The sequence below is a fragment of the Malurus melanocephalus genome, unplaced genomic scaffold (genome assembly GCF_030028575.1).
Source record: "Malurus melanocephalus ecotype Western Australia unplaced genomic scaffold, MMel_1.1 scaffold_917, whole genome shotgun sequence".
Classification (NCBI taxonomy): Eukaryota; Metazoa; Chordata; class Aves; order Passeriformes; family Maluridae; genus Malurus; species Malurus melanocephalus.
In genome coordinates, this window is record NW_026624149.1 from 76,323 (window position 1) to 97,543 (window position 21,221).

Below are 21,221 nucleotides of genomic sequence, written 5' to 3' on the forward strand. Positions count from 1 at the left end.
GGTGCTGACAAATATTTATAGGAAATGGCTTTTAATCCTACTAAAGGATGGGGTAAATGGCACCCTGACCCTGTTTGGTCCCAACCAACAAATCTCCCTCTGCCCCAAGGCCCAGCAAAACCTGAATGATGAGGAAAGAGTGGAGGAAAAACATCCTGGTCCCTTCCTGCAGGGGAGGAGGTGAAAACTGGCACAGTCCCTTCTGCTCTCACCGCGGAGCATCCACAGCAGTTGCTTGGGGTTTTCTTACATTTCATCACCACAGTTCTTTTTTTTGTTTGTTTTTGGGTTTTTTTGTTGTTGTTCTTGTTTTTCGGGGTTCTTTTGTTTGGTTTTTTTGGGGTTTTTGGGGGATTTTTTTTTGAGGTTTGATGGCAGTTCACTGCTCTTATTTCATTTTGGTTTTTTGAGCCCAGAATCGAGGTTTGGTGGCTCCCRGAGGTTCTGGCAGCCTTGGGCTGACCCCAGGGGTTGCTGAGTGCTGAGAGGGCCATGGCAGGACCATCACAGGAGCCACTTGGGGCTGGCAAAGCTGGTCAGGGGGCAACCCTGAGTGGGGGAACAGCCCGAAGACCCCAGCCCAGAGCAGGGAAGGGCGAGGAAAGGGCGAGTAAAGGGTGAGGAAGGGATGAGGAAAGGGTGAGAAAAGGGTGAGGAAAGGGTGAGGAAGGGGTGAGGGAGGGTGAGGGAGGGGTGAGGGAAGGGTGAGGAAAGGGTGAGGAAAGGGTGAGGAAAGGGTGAGGGAAGGGTGAGGAAAGGGTGAGGAAAGGGTGAGGAAAGGGTGAGGAAAGGGTGAGGGAAGGGTCAGGCACACCCAGCCCCGCGCTGACGCTGCCCCAAGATTCATTTCCCACTTTTCCCATTTTCGTGCCGCCCCGAGGGCTCTGCTCTCACTCCCGGCTGTACCCGGGCTCATCCCGCTGACCGAGGAGCTCCGGGGGCGGATAAAGGGATTTTCCTCCTGAATTTGGGGCAGCACCGGGGTCTGTCCCCTCCAGTGTCACACAGAGCAGGGCAAACCCCAAAATCCCTGAAGATTTGGGGTCCTCCAGGGCACAGAACTCACTGTGCCCACCCTGTTTTGTTCCAGTGACCATCAGGGATGAKCGGGACCACTCGAACAGCTCGGGGCAGTTCCTGCTGCAGGCTCTGTCCCCTCAGAGCGGCTCCGTGGGGCGGTGGCACGGGGTGAACACCGAGAATTGCAGCTCCGTGGACACGGCGGTGTTAAACATCACCGAGAGCTCGGCCAACTGGACATCTCCGGACAGCAACCTGTCCTCTGTGCTCATCAGGTGAGGGTCCCCGAGTCCTGAATCCCCCCTGTCCTCTGTGCTCATCAGGTGAGGGTCCCCGAGTCCTGAATCCCCCCTGTCCTCTGTGCTCATCAGGTGAGGGTCCCGCGCCCCGAACCCAAAACCGACCCCACCCCCGCTCCTGGGACGGGAAAAACCTCTGGAGCCTTCTCCAGGTGTTCTCCGGGAAACACCGGGAAGAGTTTTGCTGCCAAAAAGCTACCCCGGGGATGCTCTGGGAGTTTCGGGATGCTCTGGGAGTTTCGGGATGCTCTGGAAATTTTGGGATTCTCTGGGAGTTTCGGGATGCTCTGGGAGTTTTGAGATACTCTGGGAGTTTTGGGATGTTCTGGTAATTTCGGGGATGCTCTGGGAATTTCAGGGATGCTCTGGGAATTTTGGGATGCTCTGGGAGATTTGGGATGCTCTGAGAGTTTCAGGGATGCTCTGGGAATTTCGGGATTTGGGATTGTGGATGAATTCCATGGAAATGGCTGCACTGAGCACTCATGGAGTGGGAAATATCTGCCCGGGGGGAGCCGCGCCCTGAGCCTGCTCAGCCTTATCTGGGGAAGGAAGGACGGACAGACAGAGCCCGGGGCTCCTGATGGGAATGGTTSTGATTTTAGGGAGCAGATAATTCCCGGTTAATCCCCCCCTGGTGCAAGGCATCCCCATCCCAGCCAGAGCAGGGCAGGGAAGGATCCACAGGGTGATGCAGAAACAATTTCAGATGTTAAAAATACCCCAAAAAAAGCTGAGTTTGGCTGGAGGGAGCTCAGGATGAGTCCAAAACATCCAGAATGCCCCTGTCCCTCCCCTCGTGACTCCCTCAGCTTCTCTCTCTGGAACTTTCCCCGTCCCTTCCTTCCCCAGGGTTTATCTCAGCCTCGCCGACAACAGCACCGAGCTCAAAACCGTCATGCTGAACACAGGTAAAAAAATGCTCATTTTAAACAGCGGGGGAAGGGGGAAAAGAGGGGAAAAGGAGGGGGAAAGGAGCACTCAGTGTGCCTGGAGCTGCAGGATATCCCGTACCTACTGCAGCCAGGCGAACACAGGCGGTTTGCAGGTTATAAAGTTCAATTTAAAACCTTTTCGAGCTTCCTTTTTGCATTGAAGAACATGAAGCATCTACAGACCAAGGCCTGGCTTCTGAATTTCTGCAGAGAGCGGCACAGGAATGGTTGGGAGTTGTGGTTTTGCCGTCAGGGAGGGTTTTGGTGCTCCACAAAGCCTCAGTCCCGAGTGGGATCAGTGCCCCACTGATGTCAGGGGATTTGTTCATCCATTCCATTCCTCCGCATGGGTTTGACCCCTCATTTCTATGAGATCTGAGCAAACAGGAGCAGCTCTCGACCAATTCTTTGCGTTTCTGACCCATTTTTTTTCCGTTTCAGGAGCAGGGAGCACCTCGGTGCCTCCCACCACACCCAGCTCGGTGAGCGCCGTGCGGAGCAGCTCCTTCTTCATCGCTGCCCTGCAGCTTCCCCTGRTGCTGCTGACGGGCTCCCTGCTCTCCTAAAAAAGCCCAGCAGGGACGGGCACCCGCCTGTGCCACCCTTTCCTCCTTGGCAGAGCGGGGCTGAGCTCATTTACTCAGGAAAAAACCGCGCTCGGGAAATGATTGTAAATTAAAAAGGTTCGTCGGAGCCCCGCGCTGATCGTCCCCTGCTCCCCGCGGAGAGATGAAACACCCCAAAGAGCTGAGATCCCTCTGGGCAGCCAAAAAACGGGCCGGGACCCCCCTGTGCGGGGATCCACGCTCTGCTCATCCCCCCAAGGGTTCTGTGATGCTCAAATCGCCCCAAAAGGGGTCGGTGCCCCCTTCCCAGAGCTGCTGAGGAGCTCCAACAGGGTTGGGGTCTCTGTTTCCTCAGGCTCAGCCCCTCCTGGCACAGCCGAGAGCAGAACCGAGCTTGGGGAGGGAAATCCCGATTAAAAATCACCTGAAAACCTCCAGGGCCAGCCCGGGRAAYGCAGATTTTCTCCCCAAATYTGYRCTGGGRAGGGAGCAGGACCCRCTGGAGATGCTGCTGCCAGGGCATSCTCCTCACCAGGCTTTAGCAATTCATGCTCCGTGTTGTAATTTGGTCCAAAATCCCCTAAATTTTGTTCTTTCAGATGACAAAGATTCTCTTTGTTTTCACTCTGTTGTTTTATTTTATTTGTCTGATTTTCCGGAAAGGCAAGGTGGGCATTGTTTGTTCCTTTTTTTTATTTAAATCAACAGCTGATTTTGCTGTGGGAGGCCAAGATTGCATGAGCCAATGGATGTCTCGATTTTATTGTTATTATTTTTATTTTTATATGGGTAAAATGTTTATTTACAAATTTCCCAGCTTGTGGAAARTAATTTTTGTTTTTCCTTCAACTGATCTAAATAAAATAAGAATAAAACCCTGTTTTTCTTGCACCTTCTGTTATTTCCTGGCTTCGTTGTGGCACTGGGGGGTTGAATTAATTCTGAAATATTTGGCTTTGATCCCAGGGATGAGCACAGAGAGGAACAAACAAAGGTGAGGTCTGAGCTCTGGACAGGGTGACCCCGAGGGGTTTTGGAGGGGTCAGGAACACAYCCCTGCCCCATAAATCCTCTCCTGCTTCCTCTTCAGGAGGCTGAACCCAAACACAGAAACATTTCAGGGGACCAGAGCCTTCAAACTGCCCTGCCCAGCCCAGGGCTGGCCGAGYTCCCTGATTTCTGCTGATAATTCCCTCATTTCTGCTGATAAATCCCCAATTTCTGCTGATAAAACCCTGATTTCTGCTGATAAATCCCTGATTTCTGCCGAATAAATTGTAATTCCCCACTGATTCAAGAGCCTGGGAACAATTTCACACAAGAAAACCACAAAAAAACCTGTCCCTGCCCATTTATGTTGCTCAGGCATTCAGACATCAGATGTGGCTTAAGAATTTAATTTTTTTTTTAAATCTTGAAGAATTGTCTGAAATATTCATAATAAAACCGGGCAGTCGTGATTAAACACCTGCTAAGGCTGGTTTTGCTTTCAGATTGAACTTTCACTCAACTCTTGCTTGTTCAAATGGTACAAAAGCCATGGTTTCCCTCAAAAGAAAAGGCTGATTTTCACTCTCAGTGTAAATTCCCATTGTTCCATCCTAATTTCCAGTAATTTTCCTGTTTCCTGGAGGGGTTGGGGTTGCAAAGCCAGAATTCCCCAGCACAATTTCACTGCTGAAATTTGAACTGCCTGTGCCTGCATTAATGGAATGTTCCTGCAGAATTTTGGAGTATTTTGAATTCTCCTGCAGAATTTTGGAGTATTTTGAATTCTCCTGCAGAATTCTGGAGAATTTGGAATGTTCCTGCAGAATTCCAGGGAAATCCACGTTTTAGGGCCCAGCCATCAAAGCTGTTGTGCAGTCAGAAATAGGACCAGGTTTTATTGCTGCTCCCAGTACACAGCACACCATAAAATCCTAATTAGTGCCATAAATTCCAGCTCAGTCCCAATCTCTTTGTTGACCCATCCATCTCCCAAGATTGCAGCCTCGGATCATAAACATCAAATTGCATTTAATTGTCCCAGTTTATCCAGAGGTGGCTCCTGCTGCTCTGTCCCAGCCATGAGCCCCATCAGTGGTGTTTTAATTCATTTTAACACCTTTCAGCACTAAAAATGAACATTTTCTTTTACACCCCTGTCTGTTTTTCTTGCTAAAAAACGGATTTCATGAACACAGCTCTGCCCACACAGGCAGGAGAGGATCCACCAGATGAGCTCTGAGGGCAAATTCACAGAAATCCCGAGTTCACGTGAGCACAGAGCTGTTACTGGAAGCGCCAAGCTCTTAAAACGTTGATTAATCATTAACAGATGATTACAGAGGGATAAAGCCCCATTAAAATTTTTTCCCACCCTTCCTCTGACTTCCTGCAATCCCCGATGTTTTATTGGCCAACTCGAAAAAATCAGAACAACCCCAACTCTGTTGGATCAAGAAGCAAAACAAAGCCCACGTTTATAATCATCATAAATTAATTCACTGTTTAATCCGAAAAAAAAAAATCAAAAAACCAAAAAACAAAAATAAAAAATCAAAACCTTCTGTGATTTTTTTTTTCAGGCTCCTCTCTCAAAGCTGCTTTATTTACCAGGGTGCAGCTCTGAATTTCTGAAGTGTCTCGRCTTCAAAAAACAGGAAAGTCTTGAGGAAAAGCAGCCAAAACAACCCATTCTGATCACCCAAAGGGGCAAATCGCTGCGACCTTAAGTGCCCCAGGGTGTGGAAAGGCTGCTGGAAATGCTGAGCAGGGCTGGAGGAACGCACAGAGATGATTTGGGGCTGGGGCTGCTCTCATTTCACCAGGATCTCCTCTCCCTTGTAAACCACAACGTTCTGCTCTGTCTCCTGCACCTCCACCTTGTACAGGAGCCCCGGGGGCAGCAGYTGCTGCAGCCGATCCCAAATGAACACAGCCACGTTCTCCGTGGTGCTGGGGGACAGAAATGGCACAAATCACAGAAATTATAGAAATTATAGAAATTACAGAAATTACAATATCTGAGGCTGCTGCAGCCTGTCCCAAATGAACACAGCCACGTTCTCTGTGGTGCTGGGGGGCAGAAATGGCACAGATTACAGAAATTATAGAAATCACAGAAATTACAATATCTGAGGCTGCTTCAGCCTGCCCCACATGAACACAGCCACGTTCTACGTGGTGCTGGGAGGACAGAAAGGGTTAGAAATGGCACAAATTACAGAAATTAAATTACAGCAATATCTGAGGCTGCTGCAGCCCGTCCCAGATGAACACAGCCACGTTCTCCGTGGTGCTGGGGAGACATGAAGCATCAGAAACAGCACAAATTACAAAAATTACAGCGATGTCTGTCAGAGACTGTTCCAGATGTTCGTGGCTTCACTCCCCTCTGCTTTCCAGCTCTCCATCCATTCCCTCTCTCAAAGGGAGAGGCACAAACAGATACCAAGGAGTGTTTGGGCCATGAATTCTTGACAGCAGTGAGTTTTTTTTTTTTTTGCTGTGGTTCTGTATTTGACACCACTGGATAAATGTCTGAAGGTATTCAAGGCAGGGTGGGCTGGGGGCACGCTGAGGGAGAGCTGCCAGCACCTGAATTAAGCAGGGTTTGTGCYATTGGGATTTTTAGTTTCTACATTTCATGCATCTGTATTTTTATACTTCTCTAGTATAGCACTAAAAACTCCCRTTCTCCCACCTTTAGACAAAACAATTCCTCTCTGAGCCTGAATCCAAGGACACCTCAGAGCCCCAAATTATGGAAACAACAGAGAATTGGGGGAGCAAGTTTGGGGTGGGTGACATCATGACCTGAAAATATAATTGAGGGGTTGAGGCACAATCTGTTCATGAGACAGAACTTATGAAAGGTGAAGATCTCATGACTCGGGGTCCATTTTGGGTGTAGCCTCAGCAGGAGGAGGTTTTGTCTGTGGGGGGGCCTGTTAGGCCTGGATTAAAGTTTTTATTCTCATTCTCGTGAGTTTGTCTGGTCTCTGTTTCAGGTGAGCCTGATTTAGGCACCAGTGGGTGACACAGGGTGGAAGGGACAGGTCCAGGGCAAGTCCCACTGTGCTCAGCACACAGGTCCAGCTGCTCCAGGCAGGATTAAACTCTGAGAGCTGCCCCAACCCCTCCAGGAACCCCCAGCACCCACCTCACCACCTCGGAGAAATAGGGCACGTCCTTGTCCAGGTTTTTGTGGTCCAGCGGCTCCATGATCGCTGCCTGCAGAGAGAGGACRGTGACAGCCCTGTCCCTGTGTCACCTGAGGGTCAAAAACCCCACAGAGCCAGGCAGCAGGGTGGGAAAAAGATCCCTAAATCTTGTGAAATTCCCACAACAGAGCTAAAACATTTCAGTCTTCAATTATTCCTTAATTCCTTTTTTCTGCCCTGCCATCACCACCCCACACATCTCCAGATAAGTTACTGAGCTCTGATCGATTCTCCCCATTTGGGGATTTGGAGGAAAGCTGGGCTGGTTTTACCTGCATGAATTCCTTCAGGTCTGTCAGGTTCATCACCATCCCCGAGATTGGGTCAATCTGCAGGGGAAGCAAAAGGGAGATGGGAAAATCTGTGCTCGGGTCACCTGAGCCAGYAGGAAAATGTCCTTCCACTGCCAGGGAGATTCCTGTGATGTTCCCAAGGGTTTGAAACAGCCTGGAAGCAATTCCTGATGTTGCAGGCTCTCCTGAATGCTGGCACCAAGTGGGAACAATTCACTGGAGGGGTCTTCAAGCAGCAAATGTGATTGTGCTGCACTGAGGAACAGAGAAAATGCTGCTGGCACTCACCTGCCCACGCACTGTGACGGTCACTGAAAAAAGGAAAAGATMAGGTCACTGCCATGTCCATGAGCTCAAACCCAAATCTGCTGCTGGGACACAAAATCCCTTCCCTGCTCACCCCAGCACGCAGAATTGGGGCTGTTTTATAAAATGAGGGGATGCTCCATAAAAAAAAAAAAACCACCCCAGAATCACAAAAATCCTTCTCCAGGGTGTGATTGATGCCCCAGCAGGTGGAGGTGAGCCTGGCTTCCCTGACAAAGCAGAGCTTTCACAGGGAGCCACTCCAGGAACTGGAGGGATCTGATTCCAGGGYGCAGGAATAGGAGGACTTGTGAAAACATCATTCAAATAACATTTACAGACTGTTTAATTTGCATTCATTTCACTTGGAAAAYTCTCCATTCAAATCACAGCGATTCGGCAGGGTGTGAACATGCAGATTGCATTCAAAAAGCAGCATTTGATGATAAATATTTATTATAATAATCTATTCAGCTGAAAAGATGGCAAACCCATGCTGTGGTTCAACCCCCTGCTGCTGAAATTTCCTCCTAATTCTTAATAAAAACACAAACAACACAAACAACAAAAACAACAAAAACCCAGCCACAAAAAAACTGTTTTAGACTGCTGGGAATGAGCAGCCCAGCCCTGCTGGGATAATTCCCACYCTGAGAGCAGCATCACCCCACCAAAAAGGCTGGAAGTCACCTCCCCACCTTTGTAGTTGTGTCCGTGGCCGTTGGGGTTGTTGCACTTCCCAAAAACTTTCCGGTTCTCCTCCTCACTCAGGGATTTGCTGTGGGAAAGGAGATGTGGCTGTTCCAGATGTTSGTGGCTTCACTCCCCTCTGCTTTCCAGCTCTCCATCCATTCCCTCTCCCAAATTTAAGCAGCTYTTCCTACTCCAGAGGCACAAACAGACACCGAGGAGTGTTTGRGCCATGAARTGTTGACAGCAGTGAGGKTTTTTTGTTGTGGTTTTGTRTTTGACACCACTGCTGGATAAATGTTCAACATCTGGGCCCAAATCACCTCAGCATATTCGGGTTTATTATTAATTAACAAAGCTCAGGGAGCCTCTCATGAAGAACAAATGATCTCTGAATCTTCCCTTTGAAGCAATCCAAGASTGTTTTGGGTCAAGGCAACATTTTTAGGGAATATCACAGAACCCCAAGATCACTCAGGTTGGAAAAGAGCTGTGAGATCATCGAGTCCAACCTGTGCCARATSCCCAGYGTGTCACCAGCCCAGAGCTCTGAGTGCCACCTCCAGGCACTCCTTGGGCACCTCCAGGGATGGGGACATCCCATTCCGAGGCCTGACCACTCTTTCCATGCMGAAATCCTTCCTGATTTCCAACCCGAGCCTGCCCTGGCACAGACTGAGGCCGTTTCCCTTTGTGCTGTCGCTCGCAGCCTGAAAAATGCGGCCGAGCCTAAAATCTCTTATTTTTTTAAGATTCAGGTGAAGGCGCTGCTGAGAAATAGATCCGTTCCGGAGGGGAAAATGGGCAGATCGGGGGCACAGGGCGATGTTTACAAAACGAAAGCGCCATTGCCCGTGTCGGAACACGGAACTGCAGCCGGGCACTGCCGGATGGCTGCGGGAAGGGGCTGAGCCGGGGAGAGAACGGGAAAGGCAGGGCGGGCACGGAACCGCGGGGCTGATCATCATTCGGGGCTGTTCACCCATTTGGGGCTGATCACCCATTCGGGGTTATCACCCATTCGGGGTTATCACCCATTTGGGGCTGATCACCCATTCGGGGTTATCACCCATTCGGGGTTGTTTCACCCATTCGGGGCCGCTCACCTGTGCAGGCGGTGGCAGGCGCTGAAGGTGACGGAGCGCGACAGCCGCGCCAGGCGGGCGGAACGCGGCGACATCGCGGGGACGGAGCGGGGACGGAGCGGGGCGGCTCCAGCCCGGCCCCGGGGCGGCTCCAGCCCCGCTCCAGCCCCGCTCCAGCCCGGCCCCGGGGCGGCTCCAGCCCGCGGGATCCGCCCGCTGAGTCCCGGGGATGCTCCGGCGCCGCGTTCAGTCCCCGGGATGCTCCAATTCCCCCGTGTACATCCCCGGGATTCTCCAATCCCTCCTTGTTCAGTCCCCGGGATGCTCCAATCCCCCCGCGTTCAGTCCCGGGATGCTCCAATCGCCCCGCGTTGGATTTCGAGATGCTCCAATCCTCCCGCGTTCGGTCCCTGGATTCTCCGACCCCGCCGTGTTCAGCCCCACGATGCTCCGGTCCCCCGTCCCGGTGTCGGGGATGCTCCAATCCCTCCTTGTTCAGCCCCGGGGATGGTTACGGACACACCCGAAGGATTGCACCCCATTAATAACATCCACAGAATTCAGAAGTTCACCCTTAAAGTGCGGAGATTTTCAGAAGGTTCGTGGAGAAGGGGGAGAACCTGGATTTTTTTCAGCTCTGAGGGGGTTTGAATGCGCTTTCCCTTAATCGCTGGGGATTCCTGGGAATGAATCCGGGTGGGAAAACTCCCAGSCTCGGGGCAGAATCTCCGTGAGAGCGGAACGGGGTCAGGAGGAGCTGCTGGGGCGGTGGGAAGAGCTCGGGCAGAGCTTTGAAATCTGAAATTCACACAGCAGGAACCTCTGACACCTTCTCGCTCCCACCTCAGCGAGAAAAAAAGGGTTTAAAAAGAGAACCTGCGGTGCCCGAACTCCTTTAAACGCATCTGAGCATCGTTCTGCTGGCGGTCCCGGGGTGTGAGCTCACCAGGGGACAGGCTGCAGGGGTGACAGGGGTGACAGGGGTGACAGGGGACCCAGGGCCACCTGCGGGCAGGGCTGGAGCCGCACAACGAGAGCTGTTTGCCATCTAGTGGCTTTGCCAGCCCCGGCCTGAGCTTCCTCCGCCTCTCCCGGGGCTCAGCCCTTTTCCTTTGCCGCTTCTTTCCCCAAGACTTGTGAGAAAGGTGGACAAAGGTCAGAGGAGATAAAGTGTTTCAGGCAAAAGGGCTCGTTTTTATCTCGAGGAATTGATGCAAAAACTTCWTCAGGCTTCTCACAATGAAGAAATGGAACCCCTGGAAATCTTCACTTTCCACCCACCCCCCTGCACCCCTGAGTTCAGCAGCTGGAGAAGCCTGGATGGCACAGGGGGCTGGGGTTTGTTCTGCTCTGCTYCACCCCAAAGGGGTACCAAGGCCGTGGTGGAGCTCTCCGTGTTCACTACTGGTTGAACTGGGAGGAGAGCAGGAGCTGCTGGCCAGCAGAGCTCAGGAGATGTGTCCTGCACATCCATGAGACCACGAGAGGGCAGGGAAAGAAAGGAAGAGCTTCCCAAGGTTTTATTGGCGGGCACTGCTATGGTGTACAGAGAAAAGCACAAGCACAGCTCCTGTGGGGTCTGCAGCCACTGAGGGCAGCCCCGATGTTTTCCTGGGGGAAACTGCACCCCTTCACTGCGCCCATCTGGGGGTTCTCCCTCCTCTCTCCTGCTTTACAAACTCCAGCTGAAGTCACAGCCCCGAGTGTCGCTGTCCTCTGCCCCTCAGAGCTGCCACAGGAAGGGGATGCTCACCTCAGCTGCCATTTTCTGCCTTGCAGGCCTGGACCTGGCACTCTCTGTGAGCTCTGCTACAGCTGGGCTAGCAAGATGGTAAAAAAATGGAGATGAAGCTGTGGGAGTGAAGGGCCTCTGCCTTCCCTGGCTGTTTTCATTAGGAACACAGGAAGTTATGGTAGAGAAAAACAGYTCCTTCATCCCAGAAGTGATGGAAATGTGGGAGGTGAAAGCAGCAGAGGTTTTTTCTGAGTCCCAGGAGGTGCCCAGGAGTTCCTCAGTGGGCAGTGAAGATGCCGTGGAATCCGTAAGGCATTGGCACCCCGACCTCTGCTCGGCCCAGCTCCTGGAAGGTCTCGGCATCCAGGACAAGCAGGAAAGCACTTTGGTTCTGCAGGGTGGGGAGAGAGGCAGGATGAGTGTCCAGGCTGGGCTTGTGTCCACTGTGCCCACAGGAGAGCCCCAACCAGACCCTACAGACTGACCCTGCAGGCCAGGAGCACCGAGACCCCCAGGTTCCATTTGGGAAACACTGACATTCCAAGGAAAACTCTGCTTGCACCGCCTGTGCTTGGCCATGGCACAGCCAGGCACCACAGCAAGCAAGGAACTGTCTGCCAGGGAGCCTCAAACCTACTTTTGGGGTTGAAAGAGTGTTTTTGATGCTGTGTGACTTTGACAAAGCACAGGCAGGAGTTACCTCAGCAGGGGACACCACCACAGACAGGATGACTCCGCTGTCCTCCGCCGTGGCGTTAGGCACTGGCACAAACACGGGCTCTGACGGGTAGGATCCCTCCTCCTTCCACATCTGGCAAGCACAGGGACATTTGGATGAGTTCCAGGGACATTTGGATGAGTTTCAGGAACATTTGGATGAGTTTCAGGAATATTTGCATGAGTTTCAGGATCATTATGGATAAGTTTCATTTCATCAATAGTTGTCTACTACAGGGAGCAGAGTTGTGAGTGAGAGTGCTCCTCACAAAGGCACTTGGAAATGTTCTGGGCTCCATGAAATTTGGAGTTCAAGCTTTTAATTAATTCCTTTGATTGCAGGAGCAGGATGGTGCCACYCTCTGCCCTTTGGTGAGCGTGCCAYGTKCACAAGGCACCCGCTGAGGGATGATATTGGGAATCTCAGCCCAAAAGCCCTCCAGAAAGTGACACAACTCCAAACCCAGCTCAGTGGAAGGACTGGACACTCCGACATCAGCTCACCTTGAAATCCTTGGTCTCCACATCCACCTTGATCAAGGAATCTCCCACCAAGTGCCCGAAGCCGCAGCCGTAGAAGTAGCGGTACCTCCTGCCGTTGTAGCGGCYGTAGTTGATCTGGGGGAACTCCAGGCCCCCAACCTTCTCAAATCCCTCAGGGTGGAGATTTTCATGTGTGCACCAGACCTGGGAGAAATGAGAATTCCTGACCAGTCCCACCCACCACACCAGGGCACAGTCAAGAAGGGTTTAAGGCTCTGCATAAAAATTTATTTTTTTTTTTTTGTTTCAGTACCCACCTTCCCATCTGCGTCCTTCACAGCCCTTGCCAGGGAATGGGGCAGTGGGTTCAGGTTTTTCCCCACGGGGGTGTCTGAATCCACGTCCAGAGGGAGAACAAAGCGGCGAGGGAAAGCTCTGGGGACTGCAGCATAAACCTGTCACAGACACAGAGAGTTGTGGGGATGGATAGAGGAGAGATATTTCAGCCTAAATTAACTTTTGGGGAACAACTCTGAAGTTTTAGACAGCCCTGGATTATTATTCATCTTTTTCCTTATGTGTTTGATCAAGTTCTGGTGAGGTAAACCACACAATGGAAAGAAGAAGTTCTCTGCACATTCCAGTAATTTACAGTAAAAACCAAAAAGAACGAGAATGAAAAGGGTCAGCATCACTCTTACAGTAATTAATGCTGAGCTGGGTATGCAAATCAGCTCATTATCTCYGAATCCAGCAGTGGCACATGCCTTGCACTAGATTTTTTTCGGTTAGAACAGATTTCTATTGCTCTACATCACTCTCTGAAGAAGCAGGAGAGCTCTGTGCCTCAGCTCAGTGCCTGCAGGGTTCTCTCCATGCTCAGAGATCCTTGGATTCACATTTGGCAGTCCAGGGGAAGGGGAAGRATGGATTTCCTTGGRGAGCACAMTGCACATMRCAGGASAGCARTAACTCCCCCAAAAAGCCACCAAAKCTCTGCTCCAACCAAGCTCAGAACCCACCCAATTCCCATCCATTAAACCTTCTCAATCAAACAGATGACAACAACACTATTTTGCTGTTTTACTTCACCCTGCAGCTCAACAGTTACATGTGAAACTCCGCTTAAATCACACCTGTTAATCCTGAAACCCATTTTTTCTGCTTCGTGTAACCTGGCTGAGGAACTGTGCCAGACAAAAAACAGGTTGGTGAGCAGGCAAAAACGCTGAGCTCGGTTTGGGGGGAGGAAACACAGCATGCCCAGACATGCTGGAGCAGTGGGGTTTGAGGTTSTGGGCTGAAATGACTCCTCTGTGTGTGAAATGGGGCGCTGATGTCACTCGGCAGCAGAGAACGTGGGTGGTGAAAGCACAGCCCCGCTGCTGACACAGGACACCCTCGGCCACGTCAGCCTCCAGCTGGGCTGTGCTCGGAGAAGGATGGAAAAAGAGCTGGGATTAGCACCCTGCTGTACTTGGATATGCGCCAAAAATACTCGGGAAAGCCCAGAATAAATGGCCAAGGAAAGCAGAAGCCGTGGGACAGAGCTGGGCTCGTTTCAGCTGGAGCTGAGCGGGTTCCAGRCAGCCCAGGACACACAGAGAGAGGAAATCCAGAGCTGTGTGAACACACAGCAACCCCTGAGCACGCCAGGTTYCCAATAACCACATCTTCAGGGCCAGAAAGTGCAAGCACCCCGCTTTTCCCATGTGTGACCCATGCAAAACCATGCCCTTCCTGTGGCCTGAAAGGGGCTTTTCACAGAGCTGGACACAGGAAATGGTTTTTTATGAGAACGTGCTGCTGTGGGGAGCACGTTCTGTGGAGGGGGACCCCAGGGAGAACCCCAGGGAGGGGGTTCTGTGGTGGCTGTGATTTTCATAAAAACTGAAATTTTCAGAAAAATCCTTTTCTGAAGCAATGCCTTAAAGAACAGGGCTCCTTTCCCCATTTAGAAGCCGTRCCAGAACTTACTTTGAGCAAATTTTTTGGGGAAAATTGTGTGAGGTGGGGATAAGGATAATGGATGTTGTTAAACCCAAGATTTTAAACCAGAAGTACGTTCTGCCAGGTTGTGCAGCTCTGTGTCACACATCAGTGGGAATTCTCTACAGGGAGAGATTTAAGAGGAAAAAAAGCATCAAGAGATGATGATTTCAGTTTTTATGGAGTTGTGGTSCTGCTGTCCCCACGGTGTTTTCCACTCCACGAAGCTGCTGCAGGAGAAYAACTGAACCCTGGGGTTTGAGCAGATCCTGGGGAGCAGAGCAGGGATCTCACCTGGTCCAGCCCTTCCCCRCTCCTCCTCAGGTTCTGCAGGGTGTACAGGGCCAGGCTGGTGCCATCGTCCTGGCAGCACAGATCCAGCACCACGCAGCCCCGCTCCTCGAAAGCGTTGATTTGGTGGAAGGTGACGAAGGGTTTGGAGCACCACTGCCCTGGCAGCGCCTGCAGGRAGCACAGGACAGGCTCAGAGCTCCCTGCAGAGCTCCCAGCCACTCTCTCCATCCCATTTCATCCCACACTCATTGCCTTCTGTCCCTGTGCTGCTGCAAAAAAGCCAGGAAGGAGCAAAAACAGGAGAAAACCCAAAATATCCAGCAGCGCCTTGCTGTGCATCTTGCCAAGGTTCTGATATTTTTATACCACACAGCATTTGGGACCTGCATTTCAGCCCTTGTGCTGAGGTCTCACAAAGCCCAAACTGCTCCTTTCTGCCTGTTCTTTTAGACCTGGCAAATAAATGAATGAATAGAGAGGAAAATGCGTGAAGAAATCCCATTTCTAACAAATCCATCCCCCTGTTTTAAAGCCTTTACTGCTGTAACTTCAGGATTGATTCACAAACCACCTGTGGCTGCTGCGTGGCACTTTTGGGATCTCAAATTCCAGATCAAAAACTCTCCTACCTCCCCAGTGTGCTTGTTCACCACGTGGAAGTAGGTGTTGTGCTGAGGCTCCCAATTTATCCCATCAAAAATGGCTTTTCCACGGAGTTTGGAGGTGATGATCTTCAGCAGGTTCAGCCTGAGGGGCTGCTCGATGAAAATGATGTAGTTCTCAGTCATTCCTGAGGACAGAAGGAAGGAACATCACCCAAATAYGAGGTGAGGAAATGCCTCAAAGGCAGGGAGAGCTGGGCATCCCTTGTGCCCACCCTGTGCCCACATCCCCGGGGTTTGGGGTGCACTCTCACCAAAGCTGTGGTAGTAGGATGGCTTTGCCCTGTCCCTGGGGGGGATGGAGCAGAGCACTTGGGCTCCTTCCAGCATGTCCCCAGGGCTGGAGCCCTGTGGGGGCACCCTGATGATGTTGTAGCTGGACCCTGGAAAAGAGAAAAGGAGTTCAAACCTCTCTGAGGTGTTCAAAGCCCTGAGGCTGTTCAGTCCTAAAAGCAAGCTCAGGCTCTGCTCCCTGAGAAAGCTTGGGATCACCTCTCCTAAACTGAGCAGAAACCCAGCAGGCAGCAAAACATTCAACACWGGATTATCTAAAGGAAATTATTTTTTTTAAAAATGAAGCTTGAAAGGAAACAGCAGGATCTCCTCAGTGTGGGAGAATGCCAGCTCTGTCTGCAGRGCTGTCCTACAAAAACAGGAGCAGGAGGAAAACCAAGCTCATGGGAAATGAAAGCCTTGAGCTTCGGTGATGCTCTTTTAATGAATGTGAGCATATGAGCATGAAAAGAATAAAGGTAATCTGCAGTTTGGGGTATGCAGCTGAAAAAAAAAACCTGGGCATTGCTGAGGCAAAAAGGAAATGAAAACGGCAAGAATGAAAAATGATCAAAACGRGGAATATGTGGAGTGAGCCTGAGGGATCAGAGTAAAGGGCAGGGGCTGTTTCCAAGCTCTGGAAAAGGAGGATTTCACACAGCTGACAGGACTGATAGGAACGAGATCCTATCAAGATGCTCAGAGTTCTGAGGAGAAGACAAATATCCCAAAAATTCAGTTTTGCTGTAAGACAGCCAGGCTATTGGAATAAAATCCATCTTCCCCCCTGCAAAACCCCTCATGGTGCTCACCAAAARCCAATTATTGTAAGGGAAAAACACATGGCTAATGGGTACGTTTCAGATGAGGCTTCAGCACTCAATGGGACCTAAAAAAATCCTTCTCCTGTTTTCCAGCAAAGCTCAGGAGAGGAAGARGAGAMTCTGMTGGGTGTTCCCAGGCCWAAGGCAGAAGCATCTGAACCTAAATGCTGAGGGAAGTTTATGGSACAGACTCAGAAACAGCAATTTCAGGGGCTCTTTGGGTGTTTGTCCTTGAAGCAGCACCAAAAGCTGTCCTGCACACCCTGCCCCAAAAGCCAGGCCTGGCCAGGCCCTCCTTACCRTGCTTGCCATAGGAATTGCCCATGTTGTAGGTTGTCCCATCAGACTCATAGTGGGGATGAGCAGTGGCCCCATTGACTGCGATGAACTTGCTCCAATCCACCTGYAAATGCCAGAGATTTTCAGTCAGGGCAGAACTTTCCCAAGGGTTTTGGGGAGGTCTGAGGAAGAGGAGCAGAATTTATTCATTGTTAATCATGTGGATGTGGAYTCCAGCCTTCATTCTGCCTGGAGTCTTCCTGAAATCCTTGAAAATTAAGGATATTCCTCAATGAGTAAAGCAGGACTGACAGCAATGAGCATTCCTTGGAAACCATGAATATCCCTGACATTATGGGAATGTTGCCCATAATAAGCACAGATGTGTGAAGAAACAGTCACTACCCCAAAAAATCACCAAATTTTCTGTCACCAAAAGCTTGGAAAACCAGGTCTTATTAAGGCATCTCAAACTGGAGAGTTTAAATGTGCAATCACCCCTTCCATTCCTCCACTTAGCTAAAAAAAATTTCAGTCTGCATGTAAAAAAGCAGCTTAAGGGGATTTTTGTTTRTTTTAATGACAAGGTGATTCAGCAGAGCTGAACCTAGAAATCCCCACGTGTGTTTTGATGGCTGCGTTCTGGTTCACAAACAGATGGCAAATCACCCAGCTCTGTTGGGAGCTGTGCTTTGTACACAGCTCATTCCTGACTCACTCTGACCCTGGAGCGAGGGAGGCACTCCTGGAATGGCTCCCTCGAGGGCTGAGGGTGCTCTGAGCTGGCATTTTGTGGTGTCAAACTGATTTAGGGAGGGCAGGATCCTCCCTGTCCAGCCCAAATCCCCCTTAAGTGCATGGCCAGGGGGACTCGTGGCTTGTGCTGTCCTTTCACAGATCCTTTTCTGTCACCTCCTGGCAGAGGATGCAGAGGGAAAGACTTTTCTGATGTTTTGGTCATTTTCCAGCAGGGTAGAAAATCAAGTGGCAGCTGAACCAACCCTTTGCAGCAGAGATTTCAGYCAAGACTTTGAGGGGCGGCTTTGGAGCGTGTGAAGCTTGGGGTGTAAAAGACAGAAAAAGCAGCAGATGTGAAAGCGAAGCACCAGGGACGAGGGCAGATGGGAGATCTGCAGGGGTAACTTTTTCTTACCCACCAGAAAAAGCTGTTTCCTGCTCTGCTGAGACAAGCCCAGGCGTGCAGGGAGAGCAGAGCAGAAATGCCAGCTGTGCCCAGTTGGGCACTGACAGCATCCCCACCCCAGAGCTGCCCTGCTGCAGCACGAACTGCTCAGGCACTCAGGCATGAACACACACTGCTGGTCCAGACAAATTCCTTTGGAATCTGATCCCTTTCTGCTGCTCTTAAAGCCAGCAAGGTGTGATTTTCCACCATCCATACCCCAGCTCCCGGCTCCCCACACCTTTTCCTTCGTTTCCAGCGTTTCTGGGTCCACCTTGTGCATGAAGATGTTCTCGTTGCTGACGTAGTAATCCCCTTTGTACAACACATAGTTCACGTTGGCATTGTCGCTGGGCTCTGGAACAGAAATCCAGGAGTTGTGCACAGCTCTGTGCAGCTCATGTCACATTATGGCAAGTTAGACGTGTTTAAACAAATAAACCCATTTGCGGTGACATTAATCCCCGTGTGATTGATTGGAAATATCTCGCTAATCTACCAAGGGAAACCGTCTGTGCAGGTGAAGCCGGGTTAAAGGGACAAGGACAGCATTGCTGGGGCTGGGGAAGGCAGCTGGGGGTTGTGGAGAGGTCTGGAATATTCTGAGGGAGCTGGGGTGGGGATTTGGGGAGTTTCACTGTGGGTTTGAGCACTGTGGGCAAGGCTGGATGCTGTGGCAGAGGGGAAACAAGAGCAGAGGGTGAGCACAGCATGAGCAAACATTTCCAACTTCAGCTCTGCTCTGCTCTGCTCTGCTCTGCTCTGCTCTGCTCTGCTCTGAGTGGGGAACACTTTGCTCGTGTTTAAGCCTCTTTTTTCCCTGACGTACAAAGGATCCTACAGGTCCTGGAAGTTCCGTTCCTGTGCAAGGCCATCCCTCACCCTACTCCATAATCTCCTGCCCCTTTAGCCCAGGAAGGGAGGGATTAGCCCACTTACCCTACAAGCTTAGCAAGGCAAGGTGTTCTAAGGGCAAAGCTGGCTCTCAGGTAGAACATCAGGGTGTAATGCTCATTACCAGCACTGCACAGGATGTTCTTTTGGGGAGAGATTTCTGTGGGAAATTTGTGACAAGATCTGGGATTGAGCGAGCTGAGGAGGCGTTGAAACCTCAAACTGTGCCTCCCCCAGCTAAGGCTGCCACCAATTTGCATAATTTTTGTGTTTGGGTCATATTCTGAGAAAAGAAAAAAAGYGGGCTCACAGAAAGTCTGTCAGACTTCCTCGTGCCTCCCTTCCCACCTAACCACAAGTTCCTCCAGGAAAATCTCAGAGCGTTTCTCATTTTTTTACACAACCCCTCTTACGTGGCGGCTCAAAGCGGGACAGGAAGCGCCCAAAGATGCTTTTGCAGGGGTCTGGCATGGCCAAGGTGCCRAATTCCGAGGCCACAATGCGGTTGTGCTGGCTGTTGGTCAGGTAGGAGCTGCTCTGCAGGAACCTGCTCCGGTAGGTGACAGTGCCATGGGCCAGCTGGAACTGGTGCAGCAAGGCCATGCCATCGAACCAGTGGTTAAACCTTCCAGGAGAGAGAAATRGGAGATAAACATGAGGAGTTGGGCATTATGGGATGCTCTGTAGTGCTTTTTTACATTTATTTTTGTTGGCAAAAACCGATTCCCAGATCCCCTGAAAAATTCAAGAGGTACAGCTTTGTTTGGGGAAACACCTTGAATAAAACAAAGCAAATGGATTTGCAGCGGTGGGATGTGAAGAGTGAAAATGCAGTAAGATTTTTTTGTGCAGGTAAATCACCCACTCCTGCACAGGGAATAGAGTTTGTGCTGTACTGTACAACAATAACAGAAATTATCACTGCCAAGCCTTTTAGCTCTCAGCTTCTTGCAGGATGTTATTCTCTCCAAACAAGGAAATTTGTGAGATTTCCAGAAAACCTGCTGGTCTGACTCTGGGAACATGACAAGGACATCAGCTCTGGCCAGCTTGCTGCCATCATTTAGTGTCAGTTATCCAGCATGGTCCATTCCAAGCCATGGGCAGCAGGTCCCTTCTGAAATATTTCCAGATATTATTTTTGAAATAGTGCAGATTTCCTTCTGAATCAACTCACACCACTCAGTGTGACCAACTCTCCAAATTCCTGCCCTGGATTTCAGAGTGCTCAGGGCCAGATTTTTGCTCAGGACACAGGAGCAGAGGTGGGGATGTTTTATTCCCCAGCCCAGCTGCCTCATCCCAGCACTGTGAGTGGGTGAGAGCGTCTCTGACTCAGCAGCTCTGTCCTGGGTGACTTCACACTGCAGCTCCTCTGGCAGTTTCCAAATGAGGGAGCAACTGCTTTCCAAGASTGCCTTCAATATTTCTCTCTTCCCTTACTTAAAAAGAAATTAAGAGATGCTCCAAATAATGGTTAGCGGGGGGTCCCTTTGGCTTCAGGCAGAGCTCAGGCTAGAACCTGAATTAAAAAAATTAAATTAAAACGACTTACTTGTCATTACCAAACTCGAACTTGCCCGGGCCGTTCCTCAGTAGATTTCCATTAATCCATTTGGGAATGTGTCCTTTAATCTTGGCTGGGATGGGCTCGGGTGTCTCTTCCACGCTCTGCACCAAGGGCGAGATGCATTGCAGCCCCCTGGGCCTGTGGCAGAGGGTTTGCTCCTTGGGTGGGCTGGGCAGGTAATTCTTGAAACCTGCAAAGAGAGCAGGGAGAGCAAAAAAGCAGAGAAATGAGATTTGCACCAGAATAAAGTGAAAATTGTAGGGTTTGAGTTTGGACAGCAAGGAGAAGAGCAACTCAGCATCCTTCAAGCAGCAGAATTGTGGTGGATACTCAAGGCAGAGCTCTGGTCCCCCAAAACCCCAAACATCCACTGAAAAARCAGTGGATTTTAATCTACTGTATTTAATCCACCAAGACACCAGTTCTGCAGCCCAAAGRAGGTAACAGAATATAAGATGATAGAAAAGTTGATAACTTTTCTTTTAATTAAAGAAATGCGTATTTGGAATTTATTTTATAAATAACCATGAATAAAAAGAAAAATAAAATAACTACAATCCCCAAAGAATGGAAATCAGGAAGAACACGAATGAAACTGAGTGGAAATACATTGACAGGACCAAAGACACGTACCAGTTTTCCTTGGTAAGGAAACAGGCAATAGCAGAGGAGGATAATTTGTGATGGTTTGGCTGCAGTAACCCCTGTTAGTGCCCGTTCCAGGACAAAAGCCCCAGGGGAGCATGAAGCGATTGGAATGTGCCGGGTGATGTCAGAGATTGGCTCCCATCGCCTGCCTTGCAAAGCCTCATCAACACAAGGATTGTTCCAGCAATCCATTTAGCTGTAGAGGGGGATTTACCGGGGGTGCTGTCCCTCTCCGGGCTGGCACCTGCACAACCTGTCCCTGTCCATC

The 21,221-nt window shown here is 50.5% G+C and overlaps 2 protein-coding genes across 4 annotated transcripts in view; both read right to left on the bottom strand.

Moving 5' to 3' along the window:
- Window positions 1-5,042: 5,042 nt before the first annotated feature.
- PTS (6-pyruvoyltetrahydropterin synthase) lies at window positions 5,043-9,551 on the bottom strand. Of its 3 annotated transcripts, none has more exons than XM_057386131.1 (6): window positions 9,424-9,551; window positions 8,326-8,405; window positions 7,610-7,632; window positions 7,301-7,357; window positions 6,968-7,038; window positions 5,043-5,760 (listed from the first exon to the last, which is right to left on the bottom strand). In XM_057386131.1, the coding sequence occupies exons 1-6, from the start codon at window positions 9,495-9,497 to the stop codon at window positions 5,622-5,624; spliced, it is 444 nt and encodes a 147-aa protein (XP_057242114.1). In that variant the 5' UTR covers window positions 9,498-9,551; the 3' UTR covers window positions 5,043-5,621. The 3 variants fall into 3 exon arrangements, with proteins under 3 accessions (XP_057242114.1, XP_057242117.1, XP_057242115.1); XM_057386134.1 differs by lacking the exon at window positions 5,043-5,760 and adding an exon at window positions 5,805-5,880; XM_057386132.1 differs by lacking the exon at window positions 5,043-5,760 and adding an exon at window positions 5,971-6,103.
- A 1,013-nt stretch (window positions 9,552-10,564) lies between these two features.
- Window positions 10,565-21,221, bottom strand: part of BCO2 (beta-carotene oxygenase 2) — a 14,962-nt gene continuing 4,305 nt past the window's right edge. Inside the window, exons 2-12 of the mRNA XM_057386130.1 lie at window positions 20,291-20,495; window positions 19,149-19,360; window positions 18,083-18,198; window positions 16,680-16,782; window positions 15,537-15,665; window positions 15,250-15,410; window positions 14,621-14,788; window positions 12,655-12,792; window positions 12,359-12,541; window positions 11,838-11,948; window positions 10,565-11,528 (exon numbers count right to left, since the gene is read on the bottom strand). Of these exons, the coding sequence (XP_057242113.1) occupies window positions 11,415-11,528; window positions 11,838-11,948; window positions 12,359-12,541; window positions 12,655-12,792; window positions 14,621-14,788; window positions 15,250-15,410; window positions 15,537-15,665; window positions 16,680-16,782; window positions 18,083-18,198; window positions 19,149-19,360; window positions 20,291-20,495 (1,640 nt within the window). The 3' untranslated portion in view covers window positions 10,565-11,414. The remainder of the gene's footprint in view (window positions 11,529-11,837; window positions 11,949-12,358; window positions 12,542-12,654; window positions 12,793-14,620; window positions 14,789-15,249; window positions 15,411-15,536; window positions 15,666-16,679; window positions 16,783-18,082; window positions 18,199-19,148; window positions 19,361-20,290; window positions 20,496-21,221) is intronic.